Source organism: Octopus bimaculoides, chromosome 8 (genome assembly GCF_001194135.2).
Source record: "Octopus bimaculoides isolate UCB-OBI-ISO-001 chromosome 8, ASM119413v2, whole genome shotgun sequence".
In the NCBI taxonomy this organism is placed as follows: Eukaryota; Metazoa; Mollusca; class Cephalopoda; order Octopoda; family Octopodidae; genus Octopus; species Octopus bimaculoides.
The window spans coordinates 96,856,028-96,868,359 of NC_068988.1; the positions used below are offsets into that span (position 1 = coordinate 96,856,028).

The 12,332-nt window shown below is 38.6% G+C and overlaps 1 protein-coding gene across 1 annotated transcript in view; it reads left to right on the forward strand.

Annotated features, from left to right (window-relative positions):
• LOC106868178 (adhesion G protein-coupled receptor L3) overlaps positions 1–12,332 on the forward strand; it is a 15,251-nt gene that overhangs the window by 1,631 nt on the left and 1,288 nt on the right. The window contains exons 3-16 of the mRNA XM_014913328.2: positions 107–207; positions 860–1,051; positions 2,180–2,363; positions 4,003–4,116; positions 5,281–5,468; positions 6,102–6,154; positions 6,783–6,903; positions 7,648–7,751; positions 8,139–8,241; positions 9,142–9,295; positions 9,796–9,862; positions 10,318–10,384; positions 11,082–11,170; positions 12,108–12,276. Coding sequence (XP_014768814.2) covers positions 107–207; positions 860–1,051; positions 2,180–2,363; positions 4,003–4,116; positions 5,281–5,468; positions 6,102–6,154; positions 6,783–6,903; positions 7,648–7,751; positions 8,139–8,241; positions 9,142–9,295; positions 9,796–9,862; positions 10,318–10,384; positions 11,082–11,170; positions 12,108–12,276 — 1,706 coding nt within the window. The remainder of the gene's footprint in view (positions 1–106; positions 208–859; positions 1,052–2,179; positions 2,364–4,002; positions 4,117–5,280; positions 5,469–6,101; positions 6,155–6,782; positions 6,904–7,647; positions 7,752–8,138; positions 8,242–9,141; positions 9,296–9,795; positions 9,863–10,317; positions 10,385–11,081; positions 11,171–12,107; positions 12,277–12,332) is intronic.

Here is a 12,332-nt window from a genome sequence, read left to right on the forward strand (position 1 = left end):
CTCTCTCTCTCTCTCTCTCTCTCTCTCTCTCTCTCTCTCTCTCTCTCTCTCTCTCTCTCTCCCAACTACCATTATTATTTCTCCTCTCTCTTTCACTCTACCTTAGACATGGCCTTCAGGGAGTGCAACAGTTATCCCGTCTGCTGGGAAGAGAGTCACAATATTAACAATTGTATTTCTCGGCAAATAAGGGACTTCTTGAGCGAAGTAAGTAATTATTTTCTCATTTATTATACAGCAGTGTGGTGAACAAGTTCCTGGCGGAATCGATTTCATAATGTACCAAACAAGTACCACAGGTCAAAGCAATCGATTAAACAATCCCTCAAACATTTCTGGCCTTGCGCCTTAATAGGGAACACTATGTTGTTATCATTGTTGTTGTTGTGATATGAAATCTCACAGTTTATTTTGCTGTTTATGATGGAAAGTGTCAGCTGTCCACAGCCAGCAGAAATCATGAATATACTCATACAGGTAGAAAGAGTGTGAGGGAGGAAGAGCGAATGAGAGAGAAATTCAAACTAGTGAAACATTAAAACGTCTGATGTCAAATAAGTCAGCGTCGAATCAGTGATGCCAAATAAGCGGCGCCAAAACGGCTGTGCCCCAACGTCTCATAACCTGTCTTCTTTGAAAGACACATGGTGATGGTGGTGGGAGGGAACAGCCTATTATATCGATCTCAGTACTTGATGAGTACTTTATTGACGAAAGTACTTTAAAGACGAAAGTTGATTTTGGCTGTTGAACCCAGAACCTATGTAAAGTAATCAAATGTCGATAAGCATTTTGACCGAAGCTTTTAATGATTCTGCCAAAAACTAATAATTTTAATGTCCCATTTCTTTTTTTCCAGGCCACCCCAGAGTTGTCTAATGGAACAAATAAAGACAAAGTTGTGGTTTCTAAAAAGCTGGCGGATGTTACATCTCAACGGAAAATGTCAGTTGAAGATTATGTCACTGCATCAAAATTCTTTAAAAGCTTCAGCAACTCCTTAGATTTCTCTTCCAAACCTAAGAAAGAAACTGTAGACTCCATAGTTACGGTGAGTAAGATACCCGTAGTTTGCGATGTTTGTTGAATCAGTAAAATCTAAGAAAATCTATCTCACTTCGTTGTTCTCTGTTCTTGAGAGAGGTTGCAGGGGCAGAGTTCTCAGGCACCTCCTTCTTCCATAGAATCCTATCGGAATCAACTGTCATTACATTTTCTGGCTGGGTTCCTAAGTGTGACCAACAGAAACTATGGCTATTATCCAGCCAATTCTTTCTTGGTCCACATTTTTGGTCTCCTGCCTGTTGGTTCTGCTTGAAGAATCCGTCTTGCGATACTTTCCTGCGACATTCTAATTCCATGCCCTTCGTATCGGAACAGTGATCTCCCAAGAGTAGTAGAAGCTCATCTTGAAGAGATTCTATGATGCCCGAACCAAGCACGTTGTCCAGTTATTCCAGAGACCCTTCAGAAGGACCCCATTTCGTACTTGACCATTCTTCCTACATCGGAGATTCTTCCTCGATAAATCTCAGTCATTACTATTTGGTTTCTCATTGTTTAGTTTCGGATTATCACAGATTATTACAGATTATCTATGCCTGTAAAAATCTGAAAGCTATTCCAACCGTGACCGCTTGGTTTCTTTCGGTTCATCTAGGACTACTCAATTTAATGTATTATATGCGTGCTCTTCAAAATGTGTAGTGTGATTTGAGAGATATTTCATTGCTATTTCTAGCAAAATGAACGATCACATGGAGGCTTGCTTATGTTCCTCAGAAGGGAACAAGTAATTCTCCTGAACTCTATGAGTTCTTCTAGGCTGGAGAGATTGCTGCCGTTTAATGTTCAGCTTGGACATTTGTCCATCCAATGTTTTCAAAAAACTACTCTCTCGCTTATTTTATCTGTATGTCTCTCTTTCTCACACACTCTCTCTCTCCTCTCCCTCTCCCCCCTCTCTCTCTCTCTTGTGTACTTTCAGTGTAGATAGATGAGGAGAATTTTGGCGCATGTATGAGATTGTGTGTCTGCGTATGCAGGTTGATACGCATATACGTAGGCATATTTCAACATGCATGCACACACACACACACACACATCGTACACATTCACACACATTACACATCAATAATACACTTCTACAAGCTACCATTTTTCTTCTATTTTTTCCCAGGATGTTGTACAAATCGGCAATAATTTAATGTCCGAAGATCAGGCGAAAGCCTTTGACAACATGACCAAACACGAAGTGGTGGAATCGGCCTCAAATCTGATGAGTTCTGTGGATTCTGCGACTATGAAACTAGTAAATGCCATCGACGAACCGCGACTAATAGTTAAAAAGACAAAGAACATCGGTATACATGTGTTTTTATTTTTAAGTCTATCTCTAGAGATTTTCTACAAAATTTAGAGCCAGCATTGAAAGTTACGATACTTTTGATACGAATAAGTCCATGTAAACAACGCACTGTTAACACAAAAAGTAGGACACAATATTGACTTGTAAACCTTTAATATACTTAACATAAGGCGGCGAGCTGGCAGAATCGTTAGCGCGCCGGGCGAAATGCTTAGCGGTATTTCGTTTGCCGTTACGTTCTGAGTTCAAATTCCGCCAAGGTCGACTTTGCCTTTCATCCTTTCGGGGTCGATAAATTAAGTACCAATTACGCACTGGGGTCGATGAAATAAGTACCAGTTACTCACTGGGGTCGATGTAATTGACCTAATCCCTTTGTCTGTCCTTGTTTGTCCCCTCTATGTTTAGCCCCTTGTGGGCAATAAAGAAATAAGAAACGTTAGCACACCGGGTGAAATGCTCGTCTGTCTTTACGTTCTCAGTTTAAATACCATCGAGGTTGATTTTGCCTTTCATCCTTCCGGGGTCGATAAATTAAGTATCAGTTGCGTATTGGGGTCGATCTAATCGACTGGCACCCTCTCGCAAAATTTCGGGCCTTGTGCCTTGTATTGAAAATGATATACCTAGCAGTACAATATGGTTTCAAAACGAAACGCGCTAGCCCTACCAGCAAATTATATGTATTTTTGTATTGATTTTTGAATCTACTTTGATATATTATCGATAAAGTTGGCGGTGGAGATTCCAATATTCGTAGAAGGTTAGACAAATTGGCTTTGGTTGGCATCCTTTAGAAGTCAGTTAAATATTTACATGAAACCTCGTTTATCACTGATCTTATTCATCACTGGTCTCGAATAACACGGTACACTCACTTGTGAACCGTGTTACGTTCAGCACGGGTTGATGTGTGATAACACGGGTTGGCACTCAGTCGAGATTCTGTTTGTACCTCAAAACATGCCACAACAATCACCCAAAATGCTCAGCTACCCAGAATGCAGTGACGATCACTTGTATCGAAATGACCGCGCGACGAAGCTGTGAATTTTTTATACGGATTTACGGTCTCATCAACATGGAACCAGTGAAAAGAAAAGAAAGAAATACGAAGGCACCTGATCCTAACAAATGATGCAAACGCCTGTATTTTCAAAAGAGGAAACGGTTGAGATGATCAAGAAAATACATGACAGTTGAAACGAGTTTGGGGTCAATGACTCTACCATTCGTTTTACTTACCAGGCATGCAGAGATCAGTCATTTGTCATTGATTGGTTTGTCACTGTGTTATATTTTAACTAAACCGCCGTGGTAAATGAGGAGAGATGTACCAGTCATGTACTTGAGTCACTTTAACTGGCCATGTCCTCTCTCTTGAATTTTGGTTTTGTTTGTTGGTAGAAACCTTTAAAAAATTTAAATCATTTCGATCAAATTCAGTGGCAAGATGCTGCAAAGGAAAAATAAATAGTTACATCGAGGGGAGAATGATGGGATGAAAATGTATGTTGGAAGGGCAAACGTATAAAATGGAAGTTGACCACTAATATTTTGTAAGTCTGTCGTGACCCTTATAAAATATCTAACATGTCCCTTATACCATCTTTCGTTCTTATTTCTTTTTTCAGAGGCTCAGCTGCAAGTATTAAATGTCGACAAATTAGAAGAACCGGAAATATCGTTTCAATCTGAAGGCAATTCTTTCGCTCTTCCTTCTGAAAATCTGCGATCCATTAGCAAAGGTAGGACCAATTCCATTTAGAAATGATACTTAGACAAAGGCATACATGCATGCATACGTACAAAACTACACACACACACACACACACACACATATATATATATATACACATATACACACAGATACCCTCATACACACTATGTGTAGACATGCATGATGGACTCTTGTCTCGTCGACGGATAAGGGTTTCGCATTTCAGAGTTGACCAAAAATGACCCTCACCCTCTGGCCGCCTGTGTACAGAGTCAAGTTTGAAATCTTATCATAGCATCCCCTATCTGTCCCGTCGCCTTTTTTCCCTATCACCACCGGACTTATGAAGGAGCTGTGATGATGTTGGTGTTGGGGCTGGTGTCTTGAACAACCTGCACAGTGAATATTTTTAGAGCGAGGATGGTTTGTGCAGAGCCAGTCCCATTTTAACTTGTATTGGTCTGATGCAACGAGTGTCACGAGGTCAGTTGTTACCAGGAGGCAGAAGTTGTAAATGAGCAGCCAAAAGAGCTGAAGATCCTCACCTGCCCTGGGCCTGATGATAATTAACCCCTAACTGGGATCCTAACAGGTGTTACTACTCCGGATCAGAGCAAGAACAAAAGTGGCTAAGTGGAGACTGCACACACCGAATCAGGGTCCAGATACTAGATGCAGTTTAAAGTCATACCCAGGTCAAACTGACATCTGTCTTATATAAAATAATAATAATAATAATAATAATAATAATAATAATAATAATAATAATAATATATATATATATACTTGGGTGCAGGACGTCACCAACGGTGCAAACAGCATGAAATACGTAAACAAACGAGTTAAATATATAAGCAACGAGAAAAAAATGGAAAACAGGACAAGTAAACACAGAGAAAGGACTCTTCCTCGGTTGTTGGTTGGTCTGTCTACTCCTCAGTATGTATTTGTGTGTCTGTGTTTGTACCCCATCCCTACCATCGCTCGACAACTGATGTTGGTGTGTTTACGCCCCCGTAACATAGCGGTTCGGCAATAGGTACCAATAGAATAAATACTAGGCTTACAAAGAATAACTCCTAGGGTTGATGATTTGTTCGACTAAAGGCGGTGCTCCAGCATGGAATGATACAAGTAAGAGAACTAAAAGAATCTGCACATAAAATGAGTTTGCTTTTTGTTTTTGTCGCAGATGGCTTGGCTAAAGTTGTGTTTGTGACTTACAACAGTTTACCGGATCTTATGCCAACGATAAAGACGGGTACACCGGACGTTCAAAAGGATGTTAAAATCTACAGCAAGATCATTAGCGCATCTGTTGCTAATTATCATGGAGAGGTGCTCCGAGAACCTGTGGAGTTTTCTATGGAACACACTAAGGTACGCACAACTTCTCTCTTCGTTTTTCTCTTTCCTCTTCTGTCTCCTCTCATTCACCTCTCCTACATCTTCTCCTTTGTTGCTTCCCTTTTCTCTCTTTCTTTTTCCTTCCTCCATTCTCTCTCTTGCACACACACACACACACACACACACGTATTATGTCTATATGTGTGATATATGAGCGCACACAGACACACACATGTACAGATGCACCCCTCTATACCTATGCATACAGACGTGGCCGCACGTACTTGTGCGTCTGCTATATATATACACACAGTGTTTGTGAAGTATCTATATACACAGCATACACACACACACACATCTGTATGTAAATACATATATGTATACGGACGTATATATATAAGTGTTTCTCTTCCCTTGTCTTGTGTATGTATGAGAGAGAGAGAGAGAGAGAAAAAGAGAGAGAGAGAGAGAGAGAGAGAGAGAGAGAGAGAGAGAGAGAGAGAGAGAGAGAGAGAGAGAGAGAGAGAGAGTGAGCAGAAGCACCCTAGATGAACAAAGATGGACTGCTTCCATCATGTGTTTCTTTGTCCCTCACACGTCCGTCTCAATGTCCGTGGACGAATCAAATGTTCTCATGGTTTTCTTTCTGTTTTTTTTTCTCCTTAGCCTTTACTAACCCATGTGAAACCGCGTTGCTCTTTCTGGAACATGACAGCCAAGTAAGTGACTCATTGTATAGGTATGTGTGAGTGAGTGAGTGAGTGAGTGAGTGAGTGAGTGAGTGAGTGAGTGAGTGAGTGAGTGAGTGTGTGTGTGTGTGTGAGTGAGTGTGTTAATGTGAGTTATTTGCTTTTGCTCTTTAAGTCCCTGACTTTTTGTGAAATATTGCCTAGATATTTGATAACATGACCAACATAACGAAAGTTCTTGTAGGGTTTCCAACCAATTGTCTATAAATACCCTCACACACACACACACACACACACACACACACATATATATATATCGGATTGTTACCTAACACTCCATTGTATTCCTTGCGCGAAACCAATTGTTAAGATCAACCATGTTGGATATTTAAAATTATATATTTCGGATAATATACCCACTTCACTGACAGATATACGAGTACATCTTTTCCCTAACTTATGGTCCCTTAGAAGACTCACGCGCGCGTGTATCTCTCTCTCTCTCTATATATATATATATATATAGTAATTCTATTATTAATTGACGATTCCCTGCCCTTATTCTTGTATATTCTTGTATATATATATATATATATATATATATATATATATATATTGTATATGCACTGTATATATATATTGTCTTATTCTTTTGTAGCACACGACCATATTGGTCTCAAAGGGGATGCAAAATGATAAACTCAAATATTTACCAAACAAAATGTCGCTGCAATCATTTGACAAATTTTGCCATTCTCATGGACGTCGAAGGTATCGAGGTAATGTTCCGTAAATATATACTTACAGGTGTGTGTGCGCGCGCATGTGCATGTGGTCTGGCTGAATGGCTAAGCAGTTAATTTCACAACTACAAGGGGTTATCGGGTCCAACCCAGCAAACCTTGGGAGGGTCATTATGCCGGCAATAATAAACACACGCACTGGTCCAGTCGTTTATTGTTATTGTTAGTTAAAGGGTTAGTTATTCCACCAAGAAATTTATCAATCAGCCATTTTTTACTAGTTTTTCTAAATCGTTTGTTAAACACTTTGGGTCAAACAGTTAATCGATAGTTCAAATGGTCGATATTGTTCATGTTGTCATTTCTTTCTTCTTCTTGTTTTGTCAAATGATTATTTCATTGCATTGCTGCACTCTCTCCAGTGACACGTCTCTCGCTTCTTCCATTTCTTATTATCTTAAAAAGAAATATCACTGAAGAGATTGCAGCAATGCAATAAAATAATTATTTGACAAAAAAAGAAAAATAGAAATAACAACACAAACAATACTGAACACTAACAAAAATAATAATAAAGGGCCGAACCAGTGCGTGTGTTCATTATTACTGGCACAATGTCCCTCCCGAGGTTTAATAGTATTTCCTTCAACACAAACCAAATACAAACACGAACTTTGATAAACGTGAATGAAATAAACTAGAAAACTGTCATCAGGTCAGAAATCAATTCTGATTTCCTTATTTTCATTGGTTCTTTCTGTTTCTTTCTCGTCCAATCAGATTTCTTACACCCATCAGAACGCTCTCCGTATCATAACTTACGTTGGTTGTTCAATATCGATGATTGGTCTTTTCCTCAGTTGGATCACGTTCAACGTAGTCACGTGAGTAGAATTTAGTGCTTTCCTTCTTCCTTTTCTTCCCTTCCTTCTTTCCTTCCTTCCTTCCTTCTTTTTTCCTCTCGTTCTTTCGTTCTTTGCTTGTGTGCGTATGTATGTGTGTGTGTGTGTGTGTGTGTGTGTGTGTGTGTGTGAATGTGTGGATATGCATGTACAGTATGTACAAGTGACTGCATATGTATGTGTGTCTGAGTGAATGTTAGTGTGTGAGAGTGCACGTTTGTGTGTGTAAGTGTGTTTGCGTGTGTATGTGTACATACATACATACATACATACATGCACGCACACATACATACATACATACATATATACTCTTACACACACAGACACAGATAAATAGTAAATGATTGATGGTTTCTTTTTTTTTTCCAGTGCTATACGAGGGGAACGTAACTCCATACACAAAAATTTTGTCTTTTGTCTCTTTGTTGCTCAACTTCTTTTCATGATTGGTGTTGACAGAACCAAGAATAAGGTAGAATGGGAATTTTGGTTGCTTTTCTTCCTCTATTTTTATATTTTTTATTTATTCTTTTGTTGTTATTTTAAAATAAGACATTGATATCGTTTGCGAATTGTAGATCCCTATCTACTGGTCCATAGATTAATTACGATTGATTACTGCAATTAATAGACACAACTGCCTCTAATTTTTCCTTTTGCTCCAGTCCACTTAGTTGGCAGAAATGAGTTGTTGCTGTTATTCAAACGGGGCAGCTTTGTCACATTCTATGTCATGCTGTATCTCCCTGAGAACTACATTAAGGGCACGCGTGTCTCTGGAATACTCAGCCATTTGCGAGTTAATTTCACAAGCAGGATGTTCTGCTGATCTGATCGACCGGAGTACACATCGTCGCGACCGACGGAGTACCAGTTTCTCGAGACATCACAAAATATACCCTGTGTTCTAGCTGCCTCCACGTTACATATTTACGTGTGTAAAAACGAACCAAGAAATCTTAACAAATGTATTCCGAAACGGAAAAAGTGAGATTTACTTGAGTTAGCTGTATCTTTCAGAAAGTACACCTATCTTGTCGGTTTAAGAAAAGTTATTCAGTTAATAATTTATTAGTTGGATCCACTAAACTGGTAAATCCAATTTGCATATATAATGCTATGTTGGTAACTTAGTCAATTAATGAAATTTGAAAGAACTTCACTGAGGTTTGGCATAATCGATACGGAATAGTGGAAAAAATTATGTCATGCTTTGACCTACAATGTCTTTTAATCATAGATCTTCTCTTCAAAGTTAACATGAATCTGAACACCTGTCTTTATACCTGCTAAAGACTCCTGATTGTCTTCACTCTCTCCCTCTCACTCTTACTCTCTCTCTCTCTCTCTCTTTATTCCATTCTATACACAGATGGTGTGTTCAGTGTTTGCTGGGCTGATGCATTACTTCTTCTTGGCTGCATTCTCTTGGATGTTGATGGAAGCTGCCAAAATCCTCATCATGATTGTCCAGGTGTTCAAAACCGCTAAATCGAAGATGATTTATTACTATATATTTGGATATGGTGAGTAATGAACACACACACACACACACACACACACACACAAACTTATACACTAACACATACACATACACAGTTACTCATACATACATAGTCTACATACACACATACATGTACACTTCACATCAACTTCCCACACGTAAGCACAATGTCACACATCTTTCTATCCCTCCTTTCTTCTTTCCTTTCTTTCTCCTTGCCCGCTCTCTCTCTATATATATATGTGTGTGTGTGTGTGTTCTGGTGGCATTTCTTAAACTGTCACATATATGTGTGTGTGTACATATATGAAGATATATATATACATACACGCTCATTAATTACACACATACACGGAAAAATATGCACACATACATATGCATATGTATGTGTAAAACAAAGACAAGAAAAGAAAAACTACACATACACACACATGTATGCATACACACACACACATACACACACATGACTGTGAACGGTAAACTATAAAGGTAGATGTAACATTTTTGTTAATTCTATTTTAGGATTCCCCACCCTGGTTGTCAGTATTTCAGCCATCGTCAACTTGGATGGCTACGGAACAGACAGACAGTAAGTTCGAAGTATCGTTTCTTATTTTATTTACAGAGTTCTTTTGATAAGATCCTCTTATGCTTACTGCTCTTCAGGGATATAAACTTTGAATTTTGTATAATTTATCGAATGGTAGTTTTTTTAAAAATATGAAGTAATATGATAAAAAGGTGTTTGTTTGAAATATAGATTAAAATTTATTGCTTTTGATTTTGGTAAGTAGACTTTAGAACGAGACTCTTGAAATTCAAATATGCCTCTTTGGTAATTCTTCTGTAGTTAGTAATCCATAATAATTATGTATAAAATCCATTACATTGTCCTGTATTCCAAATAGAGTTCATAGACTTAAATAATATATTATATGTATATATATAAAGTATGTATGTATGTATGTATGTATGTATGCATATGGGATATTCGTCTATTCAAGCGAAATACAAGAATTAATACATTTGTTTCTTCTTTCGCAGTTGTTGGCTTTCCACAGAAAACTATTTTGTTTGGGCTTTCAACGGACCCGTGGCCTTTGTCTTGCTGGTGAGTTTTCTAACCTCCTATTTTTAGCCAGGGAGGAAAAGTCGGCACCCGTGACCCTTTTTTTTTAACCTAACACTTATCATTTTATCGGTAAACTCCATCTTTGAACCCCAACCCACTTAAACAAGCAAACAGTGCGGCCTCGGCTAAGAATCATAACCCCACCGTCTTAACAAAAGGGGAAAGATTGCAACGGTCAGTGCAATCCTAGCTATATAAAAAGATGGAATGGTCATGACGAGAGCGCTTCTGATCACAGGTCTGCTGAATCAAAGCTACCTTTGCATTAAACAACATCGAATGAAACTCTTTTCGCCATATTACCTATGCTACATCATTTTAAATTAATGGACTATGTATCAGTCTTTTGTTTTACTCTGATGACATGCTGGTTCAGAATGTAAACCGTTCTCAGAAACGATGGTCAGAGTTTCAAGAGACCTTAGTGACTTGTCCAAGATAATAACAACGTTCTGAATTAAGCAACTACGATTCACGTAAGGAACTTGTCTGCACACTTTTGAAGGAAGTTTATGAAAGTGAACAGAACAGATAATTGGTAAGACTGTTACTGTTAGACAGAATGCCATGCTGTATGCGCGCGTGCAGAGGGTGCATGTGTGTTGTGTAAATATTATCAGACTCTCAGATGTAATCTACTGTTTTGTCTCTCAATTGTTTACTCTTCTACATTTAGGTGAATGCCATAATCCTGACCTATGCACTGATCACTATTTACCAACATTCTGGCTACGTCATTCCTGACGACATGGTAGGAACAATCGGGTATGTATAAATATATATATATATAAATAAATATACATATAGTTCATGTTCTATATCTACCGTAAATCCGTTTTATATTCTGTCTCTTGAAGACGGAATGAGACTACTGGGCACAGCTGTTTGGACGCTGACGTCTTGACACGGTGTGGCTAGACATTCAACCTGTTTGGCGATGATACTTTTTGGCGCTGGAGCCTAACATACACACTATTTTCCTCTCTCTCTCTCTCTCTCCCTCACAACACACGCGCGCGCGCGCATCCTGCGCACAGAAATATAGATAGATAGATAGATAGATAGATAGATAGATAGATAATTTGGGAAAACAAATTTCCAAATCAATCAGGCGTAACCCTACAGCGTTATATGCATCTACATATCGTACTTTTGGGTCTTATTTATCGCATAAGTCAGCGTCGAATCAGCGACACCAAAGAAACGGCGCCAAAATTTGAAACCACTGTTCTCAGCTCGATGTACTCTAAGGTCAACTTGCACTTCAAACTCCTGGGTTCGATAAAGCAAATAACAATTGATGATTAAGTTTATATAATACTCCCATCTTAAATATGTGACATGACTCTAAGACAGATTATTATTATCATTTCTATGATGGATGGTCGAAACGGTAGAGCTTGGACAATATGTCTTGCCGCATTTAATTCATTGCCTTTGCATTGTGTGTTCAAATCCTTTTGAAGTCAACGTCGTCTTCAATCTCTCCGGCTTCGCTAAAGTTTAGTTCCAGTCAAGTACTAGAATCGGTAATATCAAATATCTTCTTCTCCTCAAAGAGGCCCTGAACCTAAATTAGAAACGGTTATTGTTGGCGTTGTTGTTGTTATCGTCGCCGCTTTCTGGCATTCAGAACTATTGACTATTAATGTTATTTCTTAAAAAGAATGATTCATGTATTTGCTTTGCCTCTCTTCTTCAGCGCTTGGGTTAAAGGTGCCCTCTCCCTCGAAGTTATCCTTGGTCTGACGTGGGTCTTTGGATTCTTCTACATGAACGAAGCTACTCTCGTCGTTGCGTACATCTTCACCATTTTAAACAGTCTACAAGGATACTTCATATACTGCTTCCACTGTCTTGGCAATAAGCAGGTTGGTATCGAGACGAATGTTTTCTCGGATTCTTATATATATATATATATATATAT